Below are 20,115 nucleotides of genomic sequence, written 5' to 3'. Positions count from 1 at the left end.
GGCTGGAGGCCCTGGCGCGCCCATTATCTCTCTCTCTCTTTGCCTCTTTCTCTTGTGTCACTCTCAAGGAAATAAATAAAAATGAACAAAATAAATAAATGGAACAGGTATTTTTTTCTGCTTTTACATTCACAAAGTTGTATCGCAGCATTAATTCTATTTTTTGCTTGCGTGAATAAAGCAGTGAATATTTTTGTACTTGTCTTTGAGGGTAGTAACTGAAGGCAGGATGTTCTGTATACTTGTTGATGGCCACGGCCCCAGAGTCTATAGCAGTGGCTGGGACAGTATGGGTCACAAACACGCATCTGAACTGAGGGGCGGCACTCACTCCACCGCCACTGCTTAGGAGGGACGGGCTGCTCACACAACGGGCTGCACTGGACCAGTGAGATCTGCCGCCCTCCAGTGGCCAAGCCTGGCAAAGCACCTCCCCAGGTCAGCGTCTGTTACAAAGTTATTGCATGCATCTAGGTGTGTGTTTAAAACTTATTTTGGAGCTGGGCATGATGGTGCACGCCTTTAATCCCAGCACTCAGGAGGCAGATGTAGGAGGATTACTATGAGTTCGAGGCCACCCTGAGACTACATAGTGAATTCCAGGTCAGCCTGGGCTAGAGTGAGACCCTAACTTGAAACACCAAAAAAAAAAAACAAACTTATTTTGGGTCAGGGGTGGTGGCGCATGCCTTTAATCCCAGCACTCAGGTGGCAGAGGTAGGAGGACTGCCGTGAGTTCAAGGCCATCCTGAGACTACATAGTGAATTCCAGGTCAGCCTGGGCTAGAGGGAGACCCTACCTTGAAAAAAAAAAACAAACAAACTTATTTTGGACACCAAAAGGAAGGTACCTAGAAAAAACAACAACAAAAAAGTTAATTTTGCGTATATCATGTGTGCATCTGTGTAGGCATGTTGGCATATGTGTGAGCACATGTGTGCCTGTGCACATGAACATACATTCACATGTAAAGATGGCAGAAGTTAACTTCAGGTGTCCACTTTATTTTTTCAGGACGGGGTCTCACTGAACCAAGACTCACTGCTCCAGCTAGACTGGCCAGCAAGAATCCTCCTGTCTCTGCCTTCCTAGTCCTGGGACTGTTGGTCTGGGTCCACACACCCAGCTTGTATGTGAGCGCTGGGCATCCAGATTCAGGTGCCTCTAAGCCATTTCTCCAGCCTCTCCTCTGTTTTTGAGAGGGTCTCACGTAGCCCAAGCTGGCCTTGAACTGAACCTTCTGCCTTTTCCTGCCCTCTACAGGGATCACAGGCTATTTGAAATGATGTCTAGCACTCACGAGAATGTGGTGGCCGAGGGGCAGAGGCAAACACAGATGGTGTGGTGAGGAGTCAACGGAAGGAACGTGCTCAGCTGTAGGGTGCTGCTGGGTTTGAGGAGGGCATGATAGGGTGGACAGGGACACCAGGAGGGCTCTGACGGAAGGCTTCTCAGGAAGGCATCTCCCAGAAGGTAAGGAAACAGGACATGGCAAGGCCTTTTGTTGTTGTTTTGGTTTTTCAAGGCGGGTGTCGCTGGAGCCCAGGCTGAGCTGGAATTCACTGTGTAGTCTCAGGGTGGCCTCGAACTCATGGAAATTCTCCTACCTCAGCCTCCCAAGCGCTGGGATTAACAAGTGTGTGCCACCATGCCCATCTGGCTTTGGGTTTTAAAATGTCAGTTTTGGAACTGGAGAGATGGATTAGTGGATAAGGTGCTTGCCTGAGAGGCCTAAGGACCCAAGTTCTATTTTCTAGTTACGCACATGAGCCAGATGCACAAGGTGGCACATATGACTGGAGTTCATTTGCAGTGCCTAGAGGCCATGGCATGCCCATTCCCTCTATCTGCCTCTGCCCCCTCCCAAATAAATAAAAAATAAAAATAAATAAAGTGTCAATTTTGGATGGCTGAGTTTAAGGGGTGTGGCAAGAAGCAGATAAAACTTCATCCACCAAATGAGAGCAGCTGGGCGCTTTAGCCCATAGGTGCTAAGGACGGGCTCTGAGCAGAGCCGCTGCAGGCCATGCTTATGTGTGAGCAGTTGGAATGAAGACATGGTGAAGAGAGATGGGAAAACCAGCTTGGCCGTTTGTCAGCCTCACCTGACAGTCATTATAGGAACGAGAGGGCAGCAGCAGGTCCAAGAAACAGAGGGCAGGGGTGTGGCTCAGGGGCAGTGTGCCTGCTTAGCATGTAGAGTGCCCTGGGTTCAGTCAGAGGGCAGGGAGCAGTTTATTTCAGACAGAAAATCATCAGAGCTTTGTAACTGCCTGGACATGAAAAACTGGGAAAGGAAGATTATGAACAATTCTTAGCATTTCTGACTTGAGTGACAGGAGTTTCTGCCACTGGAAGCCAAGCGCAGCTAGATAAGGAGGAGAGGTCAGGCACTCAATGCTTAATCCCGAGTGTTGGGATTAAAGGCGTGCGCCACCACGCCTGGCACATTAATTCTTTAAAAGAAAGAAAGAAAGACAGACCAGCACTTGGGAAGCAGAGGTAGGAGGATAGCCATGAGTTTGAGGCCATCCTGAGAAAGAGAGAGAGAGAGAAAGAAAGAAAGATAGATAATACTATGTAAGATGGTTCATCAGGGGAAAGTGCTTGCTTACCAAGCCTGCCATCCAGGGCTGAATTCCCCAACACCCACACAAGCATCTGTTAGTAAGAGACTCTGGCATACACACATGCGCGTGTGCATACACACACATGTGCACAAATAAAAATATTTATTTATTTATGAGAGAGAGAATGGGTGCACCTGGGCCTCCAGGTACTGCAAATGAACTCCAGACACAGGCGCTGCCCATGTGCATCTGGCTCATGAGGGTACTGGGGAACTGGACCTGGGTCCTTAAACTTTACAGGCAAGCTCCTTAACCACTAAGCCATCTCTCCAGCCCAACAAAAATATTTTTTAAAGAAAGAAAACACTGCTCTAGAGGCACGCCATAATCTCAGGGGTCACAGACCTGAATCTCAGGGGTGGCCCTCCAGGACTGTGGACAGCGCTGGCTTGTACAGCGAACCCACTTGACAAAAGCGGCTGGCTCAGCTCACAGAGCAGCAGCTTGGAGGACCGGGCTGGGTACAGACCACTCTGCCACTCAGAAGCAACTGCTGGATTTCCCATGGGCAGCGGCTACACAGGCAAGCATGAAGCACGATCGGGCACTAACTCCTCAATGTGGCTGCAAAGGACTACAGCAGCCGTTCAGAAGTAGTGTAGAAACAACCGGCAACCCAACTGAACTAGAAACTTTGTCAATCCTTGCCAGAGAGGGAATGAAGTCCTGATGGAATCTGTTTAGTTTTGCTTTGGCTGAGAGTCTCAGGTGGCTTCAAAACTGGCCTTGAGCTCCTGGCCCTCCTGCCTCAAGCTCCCAAAGACAGGGATTAGAGAGGCATGTGCCACATCTTGTTCCTTCCCAGCTCTTATTGTTTTTGCTCGCCTGACACAGAACAGCATCAGATCTCAGGAAGGGTTTCTGGTGAGCCCTTGAATGCAGGAGAAGCGGCTCCTCAGCTCCTTTACCATCCAGCTAAGCCTGGCTGGTGGAGCCTAAAGGCCGCTTCACCATGAAGCATTCTCCACAGGGTGGAGGGCCTGGCGGGGCTGAGGCCAAGGAGGGATGGGTACATATGACAGCCCCAGAGCTCTCCGGTGCACCCATCCCTTCCAACACACCTCTTACCCTCAGTGCGCCCACACCCTGCTCCTGGAATCCAGCACAGGCACCCATGCGCAACCAGAAATACCAATGTTCATGGGTCTGAGATAGGCTCAAAGAGGCCAAATGATCTCAAACCAACTACTCATAGCAGAACATAAAAGCACCAACTTGGCCATTCTGTGACAAGGCAGTCTTTGCAGGAGAGATCTGTGAGTGTGTAAAGATAAACCCAGGCTGCTTTGGCAAATGACCCTAGCTGGGAAACCCCACCCCAGCCCCCACACTTGGGAAAACAAACAGATGGCGGGTAAGAAAGAGCTCCTCCACAGGTTCCGCTTGTGCCCGTTTCTTACCCACGTGTTCTGAGAGGAAGACGACAAAGAATGGAGTGACCAGGTCGTTGATCCCCTGGACATACCCACTGGCAGGGTGTCGAATGGCCCAAATGAAGAGGATTCTTTCAAAGATCTAGGAAAAGGAGAGAGAAGACGTGAGTGTTAGATCATGGGACACCCTCTACTTGCTGACTATCTCAAGGATGGTACAATTTTTTTTTTAATTTTTTTTGGTTTATTTTTATTTATTTATTTGAGAGCAACAGACAGAGAACGAGGCAGAGAGAGAGAGAGAGAGAGAGAATGGGTGTGCCAGGGCTACCAGCCACTGCAAACGAACTCCAGACGCGTGCGCCCCCTTGTGCATCTGGCTAATGTGGGACCTGGGGAACCGAGCCTCGAACCGGGGTCCTTAGGCTTCACAGGCAAGCACTTAACCGCTAAGCCATCTCTCCAGCCCAAGGATGGTACAATTTTTTAGGAAAAATTTGCAGCAGTGTTGGACAAAGGAAGAATATCAACATGAAGAGTTTCCAACACTGTAGTTGCTTTCTCAATACTTCTGGCACTTTATTATCTGCTGACCATGAAAGAAAGAGGAGGGTTGCGTGGATGACAGACTCCAGCCACCACATGTGGATGTGGTTTCTCCACTTCCAAGAGCTAGGTACTACAGCATCCCAGGATTTTGGGAGGAAATCCTTTCTGGACCGCCTTACTTCTTCCTGCTGAGAAGGAGAGTAGTCTACCTGGAGCTCTGCCCAGCCTGAGGAGGACCAGTGACACCACATGCATGCGGAAAGTTGTTCTGTGTATCAAGATGCAGCCCAGACATCTGTGGGGATCTGAAGTCAAAGGACTTCCATCCTCCGAACCCCACAGTGGGGCTGTAAGAAAGACTGTCAGGGTCCCCATGGGAGAGCCTCTGGGGTTAAGTATATTATGAAAGAAGAGGTCTCCTTAGAGACAATGAACAGATTGTTACGGTCCCTTAAGAGTCCTGCCCTGTCCCCTCAACTAAGCCCTATTACTTACTGTCACTAGTCCCTCTGAGCTTTCCCTCCATCTTCTCTCAACCTGATGCTACATGTCCACTTGCCTGGCTTTGTCCTGATGACCATGACTCCTGGGCCTGACGCTTTCTCAAGAATGGCTTTGACTGTGCTGCCTCAATCTCTGAACTACACTGAAGGATGGCGACAACAGTTAGGTGGCCTTCTCAGTCAAGGAATCCATCTGAGCTTCACTCAGTGGAACCTGTGCCAGTCTCTTAAATCTTACACCAGAAATGCAAGCTAAAGACCACGAGCCTGCCTGTGGGGAGCACGTGGGTCCTCACTACAGGGAGTCTGGAAAATCCTGACGGGGACAGAAAATGAACGTTGAGGGCACTTCTGACGCACAAGAGACCACGCGCCAGCATCAGTCAGGCCTGCAGAGCTCAGTAGTTCATTCTTTGTGCTTCGGTTGGCTTATGATGATGACAGCCTACACACAAAGAGGTGATTCAGCAGAACTGGACAGAAGAAGGTGTGAGCTATGTTTGCGTCCACTAGGAGGAGGAACTGGTAAATGCCATCCGCATCTCCAAGCTGAGAGCTGGCAGCACAGGCAAGACGTGACGTGAGGAGAAAGCAGGGCACAGAATGACAAGGACGCATTTTCAACTCCCTTTCAGCTGAATCTTACAGGTGAGGTAATCATGCTGCCCTCAGCATCTTCCTCATGTGCTGGAGGTCATGAGGGATCCCAGAAGGAGAGACGTCTACATTTAGATGAAACCAAGGATATCGTCCAAAACCAAACAAGTTTCTGGGGTATTTTCCCCACCATCCCTCTCTACCATGGAGAAAACGGAATGCTTACACAGAGGTAACAGTGTCCTGACTGCTGAGGAGATGCCGAGGAAATCTTTGATCTCAAGGCACCCACTCTTTCTGGGTGGGTCAAAGGCTAGGAGTCCCACTGAGACCCTCCAAGTGCTTCATTAACTTGAGGTCTGAAGCTGTAACTACCAATTTCACTTCCAGACTTAATCCCGAAAGAATTTAAAACAGGGACTAAAGCAGATATGTGCACACCATGTTCATCACTCCTTCATTCACAACAAGGCGAAAGAAAGAAGCAACCCGTGTGTCCGTCTACAGAAGTGGATCGACACTGTGTGTTACAGTCGTGTGGTGGAGTGTTATTAGACCATAAAAAATGAAGGGACTTTTGATACAAGCTACATGAAATGGACACTGAAACATTACACTAAGTCAATCCAGCCAGTCACAAAGAGAAAGTATTACATAATTCCATTTATCTGAGGCACCTAGAGTAGAGACAAAAAGTAGAATGAGCCGGGCCTGGTGGGCGCACCTTTAATCCCAGCACGGGAGGCAGAGGTAGGAGGACCACTGTGAATTTGAGGCTATCCTGAGACTACATTGTGAATTATAGGTCAGCCTGAGCTACAGTGAAAACCTACCTTGGAAAAAAAAAAAATTAAAGCCGGGCATGGTGGCGCATGCCTTCAATGACACCACTCGGGAGGCAAAGGTGGGATTGCTGAGTTTGAGGCCACCCTGAGACGACTTACTGAATTCCAGGTCAGCCTGAGCCAGAATGAAACCCTACCTCGGAAACCCCGCCCTCCCAAAATTAAATAAATAAAATGTAAAAAGAAATTAAAATATAAAAAGGGGGAGGGTTTTATGCCATGTGTATCCTACCACGGCTTCCAGCTTGACAAGGCAGAGTAGCCCTAGAAGAGGAATTCTGAGATACAGAGTCCTCACTGTCACCAGGCACCCTAAGCCTCTGGGCAAACACCTTGCCTCTCAAAGTGCTCCATGGCTCACGGGCTGGTTATGAAGAACGAATGAGAAGCTTGAGGAAGCGTTCTGCCCCAGAGCGCTACGCGTGAACTCGAGGTACCAGGACTAGCTGCAGACCCGTGCAGAGGTGCCACCAGGCTGTGGGCATGGCGGAGGAAAAAGAACATCAAGTCATTCCCTCACCTCCTGTACCAATGGCTGCTGGAACAATGGAATGAGTGGATTTGTCCTTGGAATGTCGATGTGAATCTGAAAAAGAGAAGCCATACCCAAAACAAAGATGTCAGTGTGTTCTTAAGAAAACAGAATAGCTGGGCGCGGTGACACACACATTTAATCCCAGCACTTCGGAGGCATAAGTAGGAGGATTGCCATAAGTTCGAGGCCACCCTGAGACTACATAGTGAATTCCAGATCAGCCTGAGCTAGAGCAAAACCCTACCTCGAAAAACCAAAAAACAAAAAAAGAAAGATAATTAGAATCAAGCTGGGCATGGTGGCACACGCCTTTAATCCCAGCACTTGGGAGGCAGAGGTAGGAGGAGCACCGTGAGTTCGAGGCCACCCTAAGACTACAGAGTAGTTCCAAGTCAGCCTGGGCAACAATCTCCACAACCTGAGGCAGCTGCTTTCTCCCTTCTCTGGAGTCTGCGTCACCCTGGACTGGCCCTTTCTCCCCCAGGTCTAATCAAAGTGTGCACCCCCCTTTCAGAATCTTACTAAGAATCCTAAGAGCCAGGGGTAGTGACTCATGCCTGTAATTCCAATACTTGGCAGGCTGACGTAGGGGATCTCTCCAAGTTCCAGGCCAGTTACAAAGGCAGACCATGTCTTTAAAAAAAAAAAAAATGCTGGGCATGGTGGCACCTGCTTTTAATCCCAGCACTCGGGAGGCAGAAGTAGGAGGATTGCTGTGAGTTTGAGGCCAACCTGGGACTACATAGTGAATTCCAGACCAGCCTGGGCTAGAGTGAGACCCTACCTCGAAAATAAGTTAATTATTTAAAATAACAATAACCGCCAGGCATGGTGGTGCACACCTTTAATCCCAACACTCGGGAGGCAGAGGTAGGAGGATCACCGTGAGTTCGAGGCCATCCTGAGACTATACAGTGAATCTCAGGTCAGCCTAGGACAGAGTGAGACCCTACCTCAAAAAAACAAAAACAAAATACACAAAAGACCGAAATCCTATCTATTTACAGTGACCAAGGTTTGAGGGGTTGAGTGACGGGGGGGGGGGGGTCTTCCGGAGCAGACGCGATGCCTAGCTGGCACCAGAGCCCGGCGACACAGTGACCTTGCCCAGGCAGCTCCGAGAGCAGTCCTGGAGAGCCAGCGTGAGAACAGAACTGCAAGCGGAGGCTGCGGGTGGGGCCTACCTGTCTGTAGGTGTCCTGGTGATGCTCCTCATTTCGAGAGTCATAATACTGCTCAATGAAGCCAAAGTATTCCTCCCGTTTCCGCTGCAGGGTTGACTTCCGCCGCTCGGTGTTTGCTGGGAGGTAGCCCTAGAGACAACGTGCCCGTCAGAGGGGCCGGAGGAGAGGGGCGCTGGCAGGCACCTTTGTTGTTACCTCACCGGCCTGAGCAGCAGCTCATAAACTATCAAAGGACAGAAGGGGAAGTGCGCGAGGACAGCGTAGGTCCCTTCTGGTAGTGGCCACCCAGGGCTTGCCCCCTTCTCGCTCAGTGTGACGCTGCACGGACAGGCGAAGCGAAGCTGACTTCTTGGCGCAGTTGCCCTTCCAGCCCTGCCCTACACTGGGAACCTACTCTGCTGGGGTGACCCCAAGCTCCGGAGCTGACGCTGGTGAGCAGTGAAGGTAGGTCAGTAGGAGGGGACTGGCCCCGGGAACAGCCTCGAAGGGCTACAGCATGTAGGCCTTGCTTCTGCTAATCACAAGAATCTGGCAACCCCCACGTGGTGGTGTGCTATGTAACTTGGTAGTGATTACATTCTTTTCCAGTGTGACATGCAAAGCCACCAACTTAGGGAGCAAAAGGGAATTCATGACACAGCAGTTACAATGCCAGACGGGACTTCTGGCAGCGTCCACTCTGAGCCAAAGCTCCAGGCCAACTTTCATTCTTATCCCTGGTCCAGATCCCACTTTCATTCTTTCTTAAAAAATATTATTGCTGGGTGGGGTGGTTCAGGTCTTTAATACTGAGACTTGGAGGCAGAGGTAGGAGGATCACCATGAGTTTGAGTCCAGTCTGAGACTACACTGTGAATTCCAGGTCAGCCTAGGCTAGAGTGAGACCCTACCTTGAAAAACCTATATTTATAATTTATTTACTTGTGAGGGAGAGAAAATGGGCATGCCAATGCTTCTATCACTGCAAATGAACTCCAGATGCATGTGCCACCATGTGCATCTGGCTTATGTGGGTTCAAGGGAACTGAACATGGACCTTAGACTTTACAGGCAAGTGCCTTAACCTCTACGCCATCTCTCCAGCCCCCCACTTTCATTCTTGTATCTCCCAGTCCCCTTCCACTCTCCAAGCCCACTTTGAATGACAGACAAACATGACAAGTGGCAGAGGTGATGATACAGGAGGGGGACGGGGAGGAGGGACCCTTCCTCTCGCAGGCGTTTATGTCGTGTCTGTGCATGTCAGAACCAGGGAAGGGATCCCGTCTTGCTGCAGTCTTCCTCTGCACTGTTAAGAAAGTGACAGACCCGGTGGCCCCAGGAGCCAGCTCCTGGTCTGGTCATGTGTGAGAACAGGAGCACACCCGTCTGCAAGTGTGCAAGCGCGCTCCCAAGAATGGCTCTTTGGGCCCCACAGCTTTGCCACGGCCAGTGGGACGAGAGGCGTCAGTGGAGTAACACCCAATGTGTCCGGACTAGCCTCAGCAGGTAAGAAGGGCTGTGGAAGGTCACGCTTCTCTACACAGTGGGTAGAACTCACCGACAGGAGTCTCCAGGTTACAGGTCGAACCTCCCTGGGAACCCCTGGCCAGCTACACTTCCTCAGCTCATCTGCAAACAGAAGACAGCCTCGCTGGATCAGGCCTTCCCCTCACAGGCCCCAAACAACTGTCTGCCAGAGGCTCCTACCACCAAGTAAGACACCACCACCAGCACCTGGTCCCACCAAATACAGGAACGGCCCCAAATCACGGCCCTGCAGCAGCCAGCAGTTGGCTCAGAAATGAGGGGTGCTACAGAAATAACGGGTATGGGCTTCAACGAGAAGCCCGAGGTAGCAGAGAACAGAGCCGAAGAGCCGCCTCAAGGTCTGTGCACAGGCCCGGGACCAGCCCCCCAGTCTGCTCCCTAATCTCTCGCCATGTTCTCTGCCTTAATACCTGCGCGTCCCGGCCATGGTGGAGCTCGCAAGATGCTAGAGAAGGAAGAATAAAGAGCAACAGCTTCCGGGTCTCGGAGATTCCCAGTCACCAAGGGCTCCTGCTTTGCCCAGGGCCCATGGGAACTCACCTAAGTCAGTGTTGTGGCTGGAAAGAAGCTGCCGGAACTTTTCTAGGCGGGTTTTCTCTCGGACTGTCATCGGAGGTGCCCCGGAGGCGTTCTGGTCTGAGATCCGGGCCACGAGGGGGATGATGGGTCGGAGAGGGAGTGACTGTTGCTTGTGGAGTGGGTTCCGCAGGCATGTATCACCTGAGGTGATTTGAGAGACAGAGAGAGAGAGGACGGCATGTGAAGGGCATGGGCTGTGAAAAGCCTCAACCCTGCCCTGGTAGTATGGTGCCTCCTCCAGGAGAGCCACACCTGTGGTACCAGCTGAGGGCAGTGAAGGGGGAGACATGCCAGAGGAACGGGTGTGGGTACCGACAGAGGGTGGCACCTTGTGTGCCAATAAGACTCCAGATGCTGCAGTGACTTCTGAGAGCTTGTGTGGCAATGCCATGGAAGAAGGATGCTTTCTCCCTCGACCTGGACCTTGCCTCGGCACCTGCTTTTGGCCCACCATGGGCCCTGAGCAGCTCGGGGGCAGTGAGCCCACGCTGGGTGGCTGCAGGTCCTCTGTGCTCTGCATCACCAAAGCGAGCCGCCTTGGAAGTCTGCCATACAAAGAAACAGAGCAGGCGCCAAGTGGACTCTACCTTGGCTCGAGGCACTTCTAACCCGGCGGGAGAAGAGAAAGAACAGGCACGTGGACGCTGAACTCGTGTTCAGAGCTCACCATGTACGAAGTGGCACGCCAGTCACGCATATGTGGTCGCTCACTTGATCCCTGTCCTGTGTGGTAAGAGTCTGGAACTAACTTACAGAGCAGGAAACTGAGCCTGGAGAAGTAACTGTGGAGGCTGAAATGATATCTCAGTCTGACTCCAAAATCCAAAAATTATTTCATTGCAACCAAGAAAACTCCATTTCTAATGACTGTGCCCTTCATGGCTGCTTCCATGCTCAACGTATCTGGACCTTAAGAAGCACTAGTCACAACAAATGTTAAACAGTAGTCAACGAGAACTTTTAGAAGGTTACAAATGCCACAAGGCTGAGACAGGATGCCTGCTGTGACAGCTGGGCCTGGGAAACGCAGACAGTGCGTGGCAAGGCTGAGACATACCAGAATCTCTGCAGCCACTAGTTCCAGGCAGATGCACACAGGAGGAACCCCCATACAGGAGTGTACTGGGGATCCAAGCTACACAAGGGCCGCTTACACGGGTCATGGCCAGGATCTTCCCGTGGCCAGGAACCTCAGCTGTATCTACAGCCGCCTGATCAACCAGCACTGACAAGTGACGGAGGAAGGCCTGTGGAGGCCCTGAAGGCTGACTGCATGCTTCATGCACAGCTGAAGTTGTCACCAAAGTTCTCTCCCAGTGTGAGTCAGGACACACTCCGGGGCACTGACATCTTTCCTTTTCTTCCATTCCCAGTGAGCCATTTTACCTTTCACTAGGATAAGGATGAGGGCGTGTCCCTGTCCAGCTGGGTGTAACCAACTTCCACAAGACCCTTTAGGGCAACATTAAGCATACCAATGGGCACATAAAAATGTACTTAGAAAGTCACCAAACATTGAAAACAGCCATTGCTCCCATCAGTTACTGAGACCAGTTTCCTGAAAAGAAACAGGACAGGCCTCCTGTCCCAACCCACCCAACCTGATGGCAGGCAAGCAGAGACAGGAATCGCAGAGACAGGAAAAAGGCCACCTTAGGCTGGGGGCTGTCCCTGGGGCTGAGGAAGTCAGGCAGTGGTGCCAACCACTTGTGAGGTCCAGCCTTATCTGTACACCTGAGCAGATCTCAGACAACGTGAAGCCATCAACCCACAGAAGTTATAGATGTCACCACAGAGAAGAATAGGACTGGCAGGCAACACTTGAAGGTCACAAGGCTAAGCAGCCACCACAGCGAGAGGGACAGGGACAGCCTGTGACCATCAGGCCCACTGACGTCACATCTCAGCAGGAGGGACAGGGGTAGCCTGTGACCATCAGGCTTGCTGATGTCACACCTCAGGCTTGCATTTGCTTTTGACCATCTCTTAGAAGAGAGCTGAGTGGCGCCCTAAGGAAAAGCCATTTTCATTTAAATGCACTCTGCTGAGAGGGCCAGGCCGTGGAGGGTTAGGATGGACTTACTGGAGTTTCTGGATAGCTGGGCGTCACTGCTGGACTTTATAACCTTGTAGCTGGCGGGAACGTCAGATGTCGTGGACTGGGACCGTTCTGGTTTCACCCTCAGCTTGCTGTGGTTTTCCAGGACTTGGGCTGCAGTTGCCAAAGCAACTTTTGAGTTCAGGGTTTGGAAAGAAGGTGAGGAAAAGTCCTCTTCCTCATCATCGCCAATGTCCCAAGCATCGCTGGTATTCCGGGCAAACTCATGAAAACTGGAGGCCTTTTTATTCTTCAGAGGAACTGAGTTGACCTTTGACCGCTCTTTGATGAAGCTTCAAGAAAGGAAGATGGCATTACCAAGCAGGGCATGACCCACCTACTCACCCTCCCGTGCTTGCGTGTGTGACAGTAAAAGTAAAATACTCTTTCATATGTACAGACAGTCGACCTTTTCCCAACAAACCTGCCACACCCACTGCCCACCTCGGTGCCCACAAGACACATGGGGCAGAGACAGCCAGGGCACTAGATTCCCACATGCTCCTCCGTAGCCCCCAGCACCTTGTACTTAGGCAAGACCGAATGACCAGTTTGGGCCAAGGGGCTGAGAGAGGAATTTATACTTTTCCCAGGCCAAAATATAAAAGAACAGATACTTCATGGCCTCTCCTCTGCCATGGTGTTTACGCAAGGTGTCAGGTTCCAGGTGGTAGGTCCTCTCTTTGCCTGGGTAAAAAGTCAGGGCTGGAGCCGGGCGCCGTGGCACACACCTTTAATCCCAGCACTCGGGAGGCAAGAGGTAGGAGGATTGCCGTGAGGTTGAGGCCACCTTGAGACTACATAGTTAATTCCAGGTCAGTCTGGGCCAGAGTGAGACCCTACCTCGAAAAAAAAAAGTCAGGGCTGGAGAGAGGGCTCAGCAGCTAAGGCCTGCAAAGCCTAAGAACCCAAGTTTGATTCCCTAGTATCCACATAAGGCCAGATGCACAAGGTGGTACATGTGTCTGGAGTTAGTTTTCAGTGGCTAGAGACCATGGTGCACCCACTCATATCCACCCCCCCATCAAATAAATAAAATATTTTTAAAAGTTAGCTCTGTCCTGAGGCAAAAAGCTTCTAGAAAGGGGCTGGAATCAACTGGCAAAGGGTAGGATTGGGCAACAGGGTGGGTGAGAACCACCCGCAGGAGCCGAAGCTGCACGGGGAGAGCGCAGGGAAGAGCAGGGACCGGGGACGAGGATGGCTTTCCACCAGCGCTGCTCTCCCCAGCAGAGGTCCGCTCACTCGTGTGCACGTAAGTAACCGGGGGATTTAATGCTGCTCCGGTGCTGGCTTCTCTGCTACATGTCCCCACTTCCTCACCCACCACCTGGGCGCTGAGCGCTCGTCTTTCCCACTTCCGGGGAGGGAAGCAAGGTTGGCTGAGGACAGAGACAGTGAAGTCTGGGCTCAAGTCCCTGAGCCTGAGGCAGCATGTGAACTAAGCTACCTCTGTGAGGAAAATCTGTATAAAGAGTGTGAATGGCCGGGTGTGTGGCTCCCTCCTTTAATCACAGCTTTCGGGAGGCAGAGGTAGGTGGAACCCTGTGAGTTCAAGGCCACCCTGAAACTACACAGTGAATTCTAGGTCAGCCTGGACTATAGTGAGTTGCTGCCTCGAAAACAAGAAAAGGTAATTCTAGGGCGGGGGGGGGGGGACCTTCAGTTTAGAGACTGGCTCATTTTAACATGGTGCCAGTTAATTTATACCTAAGGCAAAGTACAAAATGCCAGTGTAGCTTAAAGTTTAATGAAGGTGAGTTGATGAACCGTATCAGTTATGAGCACACTGGCCACTGATAGGCCTCGCACTGGGCTCCTGGCACTTCCTGCCAAACAGCTTTGAAGCACCTTCAAGCGGCTCATGCGATCCTCACAGCTATTTTGTGGATGAAGAAACTAAATTTTAAGGAGGTTCAGTAATCTTCAAAGGTCATGGAACTAGTTAAGTGGTGAGAAGGGGGACAGTCAAGAAGCCCAGGTAACACTAAAATACATGATAAATGGATGGCACACTGGTGATGGCACTCTGATCAGATGAGACAGAGCACATTCTGGGTGCTGTGGCCGCGGATGACGGGCGCTTGGAAAGGTGGCCGAGGTTATGCTGGGCAGGAGCACAGCGAAGCAGTGGGTCCGTACTCTGAACAGGTACACTGTTTTATTGGCAACTTGCTCTTCCTGCAGAACGTGTTGACTGACACATTAGTGCATATTTAGGAGGACACAACAGAATTTTTAGATCATCTGCCAATGGTTATGAAATGATGTACAGCCAGGAGGAAAACGCACAAGCATTCAAATCAGCCCAGTCACCTCAGTTCCTAGTGTGGCTGCAGACGTACCAGTGCTATGACTTGGAGCAGGAACTACCCTGCTTGAGTTTCCATTCAGGAAACAATGCATCTAGATGCTTGCATACCATCAAGTGGCCAATGGGGCTGCTCGGCAATGAGACCAGTTTAATTTGCACTATAAAATTTATTGCAGGCAATATTACCACTAATAGACATGATTTAGCAAATTGAAGCCCTTATATGTGGACAGGGGATGACAGAGAATGCTCCTGCAATTTAGATAATTAAAGACCACAGAAAACAGGTGTTGAGGTGGGGTAATTAGTGACAGTTTGAAGTGGAAAGATGATCATGCAGCAGAGAAAGCAATAAAAATGCCGCAACAAAGGCACTAAAATAAAGGTGATAAATGTTTTACAACACTGATCTGGAATGGTGGAGCAGACTGGGGCAGAACTGTGTCCCATGTAGAGCATGGATACCAAGTCAGCACGTATGTGAGGAAGAGAAGCCACAGGACAGAAACCACTCAATTCTCACAAACTGCAAAGCAAAGTCTACTGAAAGCAGGCCGGCAACTCTGAGCCATCAGTGGACACACCCACGCCGGGTCACCACCACTACCAGAGATCTGTGGACACACCCACGCCGGGACACCACCACCACCAGAGATCCGGGACACACCCACGCCGGGACACCACCACCACCAGAGATCAGGGACACACCCACGCCGGGACACCACCACCACCAGAGATCAGGGACACACCCACGCCGGGACACCACCACCACCAGAGATCCGGGACACACCCACGCCGGGACACCACCACCACCAGAGATCCGGGACACACCCACGGCCGGGACACCACCACCACCAGAGATCCGGGACACACCCACGCCGGGACACCACCACCACCAGAGATCCGGGACACACCCACGCCGGGACACCACCACCACCAGAGATCCGGGACACAGCCACGCCGGGACACCACCACCACCAGAGATCCGGGACACACCCACGCCGGGACATCACCACCACCAGAGATCCGGGACACACCCACGGCCGGGACACCACCACCACCAGAGATCCGGGACACACCCACGCCGGGACATCACCACCACCAGAGATCCGGGACACAGCCACGCCGGGACATCACCACCACCAGAGATCCGGGACACACCCACGCCGGGACACCACCACCACCAGAGATCCGGGACACACCCACGGCCGGGACATCACCACCACCAGAGATCCGGGACACACCCACGGCCAGGACACCACCACCACCAGAGATCCGGGACACACCCACGCCGGGACATCACCACCACCAGAGATCCGGGACACACCCACGGCCGGGACACCACCACCACCAGAGATCCGGGACACAGCCACGCCGGGACACCACCACCACCAGAGATCCGGGACACAGCCACGCCGGGACATCACCACCACCAGAGATCCGGGACACACCCACGCCGGGACACCACCACCACCAGAGATCCGGGACACAGCCACGCCGGGACACCACCACCACCAGAGATCCGGGACACAGCCACGCCGGGACACCACCACCACCAGAGATCCGGGACACAGCCACGCCGGGACATCACCACCACCAGAGATCCGGGGACACAGCCACGGCCGGGACACCACCACCACCAGAGATCCGGGACACAGCCACGCCGGGACATCACCACCACCAGAGATCCGGGACACACCCACGCCGGGACACCACCACCACCAGAGATCCGGGACACACCCACACCGGGACATCACCACCACCAGAGATCCGGGACACACCCACGCCGGGACACCACCACCACCAGAGATCCGGGGATACACCCACGCCGGGACATCACCACCACCAGAGATCCGGGACACACCCACGCCGGGACATCACCACCACCAGAGATCCGGGACACACCCACGCCGGGACATCACCACCACCAGAGATCCGGGACACAGCCACGCCGGGACACCACCACCACCAGAGATCCGGGACACAGCCACGGCCGGGACATCACCACCACCAGAGATCCGGGACACAGCCACGCCGGGACATCACCACCACCAGAGATCCGGGACACACCCACGGCCGGGACATCACCACCACCAGAGATCCGGGACACAGCCACGCCGGGACACCACCACCACCAGAGATCCGGGACACACCCACGGCCGGGACATCACCACCACCAGAGATCCGGGACACACCCACGCCGGGACACCACCACCACCAGAGATCCGGGGATACACCCACGCCGGGACATCACCACCACCAGAGATCCGGGACACACCCACGCCGGGACATCACCACCACCAGAGATCCGGGACACACCCACGCCGGGACATCACCACCACCAGAGATCCGGGACACAGCCACGCCGGGACACCACCACCACCAGAGATCCGGGACACAGCCACGGCCGGGACATCACCACCACCAGAGATCCGGGACACAGCCACGCCGGGACATCACCACCACCAGAGATCCGGGACACACCCACGGCCGGGACACCACCACCACCAGAGATCCGGGACACACCCACGGCCGGGACATCACCACCACCAGAGATCCGGGACACAGCCACGCCGGGACACCACCACCACCAGAGATCCGGGACACAGCCACGCCGGGACATCACCACCACCAGAGATCCGGGACACACCCACGCCGGGACATCACCACCACCAGAGATCCGGGACACAGCCACGCCGGGACACCACCACCACCAGAGATCCGGGACACAGCCACGCCGGGACATCACCACCACCAGAGATCCGGGACACACCCACGCCGGGACACCACCACCACCAGAGATCCGGGACACACCCACGCCGGGACACCACCACCACCAGAGATCCGGGACACAGCCACGCCGGGACACCACCACCACCAGAGATCCGGGGACACAGCCACGCCGGGACATCACCACCACCAGAGATCCGGGACACACCCACGCCGGGACACCACCACCACCAGAGATCCGGGACACAGCCACGGCCGGGACATCATAACTACGGAGAGATCCATGGACACACGTGGAGCAAGGGGCACCAAGGTCCATCCTGAATGGAACTATAGCATTCCCAGAAACAAGTCTCTAAGATCACACATTGCCAAAGTCAGGAATGCAAGGTAATGGACCCACCTCATTCCAACTCAACATGGCTGAGAGACACCATGAGATGAAAGGTGGAACTGAGAGGTTGACTACACATCTTGAATTTAACAATCTTCATTGTGCCTGAAAATATTTTGCTTAGAATTTAGAGAAATAGCTTCCGAGGAGTTTATACTCTACTGTAGGGGATTCCTTAAACATCAGACAATGAGGACCTGAACAACGGCAGCTAGTTCTGCACACGAGCAATGAGCCCCCAAATCCAAAGAATGCTGAGGGGTCATCAAACAACCAGTGCTAGAGAAATATTTCATCAAAAAAGACCATTTAAAAGAAACCAGGTAGGGGCTGGAGAGATGGCTTAGCGGTTAAGCGCTTGCCTGTGAAGCCTAAGGACCCTGGTTCGAGGCTCGGTTCCCCAGGTCCCACATTAGCCAGATGCACAAGGGGGCGCATGCATCTGGAGTTCGTTTGCAGTGGCTGGAGGCCCTGGCACTCCCATTCTCTCTCTATATATATCTGTCTCTTTCTCTCTGTCTATTGTTCTCAAATAAATAAAAAAAAAAAAAAATTTAAAAGAAACCAGGCAGGCCTGGACCAGAGTGAGACCCTACCTCGAAAAACCAAAAAAAAAGAAAAAGAAAAAGAAACCAGGCAGGAATAGCACACGTCTTTAAGCCCAGCACGTGGGAGGCAGAGGTAGGAGGATCACCATGAGTTCGAGGCCAGCCTGAGAAAACAGTGAATTCTGGGTCAGCCTGGGCTAGAGCAAGAGCCAACCTTAGGAAAGAGAAAAATAAATAAAAAATATAAATACATACGTGTGTGTGAATATGAATACGGAGGGGTTGGGGAGATGGCTCAGTGTGGAAGAGCGCTAGCTTGCAGGCTTTCTGGCTTGGGCTCAATTCCCCAGTACCCATGTAAAGCCAGATGAGCAAAGTGGTACATGTGTTTGGAATTCATTTGCAGTGGCAAGAGACCCTGGCATACACCCCCCCACATACTCTCTCTCAAAAATTAAACAAGCTGGGCGTGGTGGTGCACACCTTTAACCCCAGCACTCAGGAGGCAGAGGTAGAAGGATCACCGTGGGTTCAAAGCCACCCTGAGACTACATAGTGAATTCCAGTTCAGCCTCGACCAGAGAGAGACCCTACCTCACAAAAACAAAAAAATAAACTAAACAAAATATTAAAAATAAATAAAAGGAGCCAGGGATAGTGGCGCACGCCTTTAATCCCAGCATACAGGGAGCAGGTAGGAGGATTGCTATGAGTTCAAGGCCATCCTGAGACTACATAGTGAATTCCAGGTCAGCCTGGGCTAGAGAGAGACCCTACCTTGAAAAACCAAAAATAATAAATAAATAAATAAATAAATAAATAAATGGAATATAGAATCTGCCAGGTATGGTGGCATATGCCTTTAATCTCTGCCCTCTGGAAACTGAGGCAGGAGTTCGAGGCCAGCCTGGACTACAGTAAGTTCCAGGTCAGTATGGGCAAGAGTGAGACCCTGTCTCAAGAAAAATAAATAAATAAATAAATAAATAAATAAATAAATAAATAAAAGGGCTGGAAGCAGGCTCAGCCTGGATTCAATTCCCCAGTTCTCACGTAAAGCTAGACCCGCAAAACAGTTCATGCATCTTGCTGTGGCAGGAGGCCCGGGCATGTCCATTCTCAATCTCTTTCTTAAGTAAATAAATAAACAAAAGTAACACAGAATCCAACAGCAAGCCCTGTGGGTATTGTCTCCTGGTATAAGAAAAAAAAAAACAAAACCTGTCAGGTGAATTAATTTCCCACATTGCTCAGCTTCCATCTAAAATGGGGCAGGGGAGCTGGGCAAGGCCGCTGTGGAAATGGCCACTTCAGCAGACCAGAGGCAGAGGTGCTGGAAGAAGCCAATGCACGAAAGGAAAGGACTTACTTTTTGGTGAGCCGAGGGTCCAGGGGAGGGTGCTGCGCGCCATACACAGGCTGGATGCTGAAAGCGAGAGAGAAGGGAGGAAGCTGAGTCCAGGAGCTGAATGCGCGGCTGAGGACCAGCAGTGTCACAACACCGGACAGGATTTAGCAGGAGGTCCAGTCCAAGAACGACCGAGCCACGGGCACGGGGCCTCTGTGGAAAGCCCTCCGTAGCGGCCTTTTTCCCTGGCGCAGGCTCAGTGTCCAGTGCCGCGCACTCCTGGCTCTGAGGAAGGCACTGTGGAGAGGTCGTGGGCTTCAGATGTGTATGCAGATGTCTGTCAGAGCCTTCTCGCCC

At 52.3% G+C, this 20,115-nt stretch overlaps 1 protein-coding gene across 1 annotated transcript in view; it reads right to left on the bottom strand.

Moving 5' to 3' along the window:
- Tbc1d22b (TBC1 domain family member 22B) overlaps positions 1 to 20,115 on the bottom strand; it is a 59,296-nt gene that overhangs the window by 21,212 nt on the left and 17,969 nt on the right. The window contains exons 2-8 of the mRNA XM_004649533.3: positions 19,780 to 19,836; positions 12,410 to 12,717; positions 10,288 to 10,467; positions 9,758 to 9,828; positions 8,218 to 8,346; positions 7,019 to 7,084; positions 4,032 to 4,146 (exon numbers count right to left, since the gene is read on the bottom strand). Of these exons, the coding sequence (XP_004649590.1) occupies positions 4,032 to 4,146; positions 7,019 to 7,084; positions 8,218 to 8,346; positions 9,758 to 9,828; positions 10,288 to 10,467; positions 12,410 to 12,717; positions 19,780 to 19,836 (926 nt within the window). The remainder of the gene's footprint in view (positions 1 to 4,031; positions 4,147 to 7,018; positions 7,085 to 8,217; positions 8,347 to 9,757; positions 9,829 to 10,287; positions 10,468 to 12,409; positions 12,718 to 19,779; positions 19,837 to 20,115) is intronic.

This window comes from Jaculus jaculus, chromosome 8 (assembly GCF_020740685.1).
Source record: "Jaculus jaculus isolate mJacJac1 chromosome 8, mJacJac1.mat.Y.cur, whole genome shotgun sequence".
NCBI lineage: Eukaryota > Metazoa > Chordata > Mammalia > Rodentia > Dipodidae > Jaculus > Jaculus jaculus.
The sequence above is the reverse complement of the archived record's forward strand: the minus strand, read 5'-3'. Positions and strand labels throughout refer to the sequence as shown.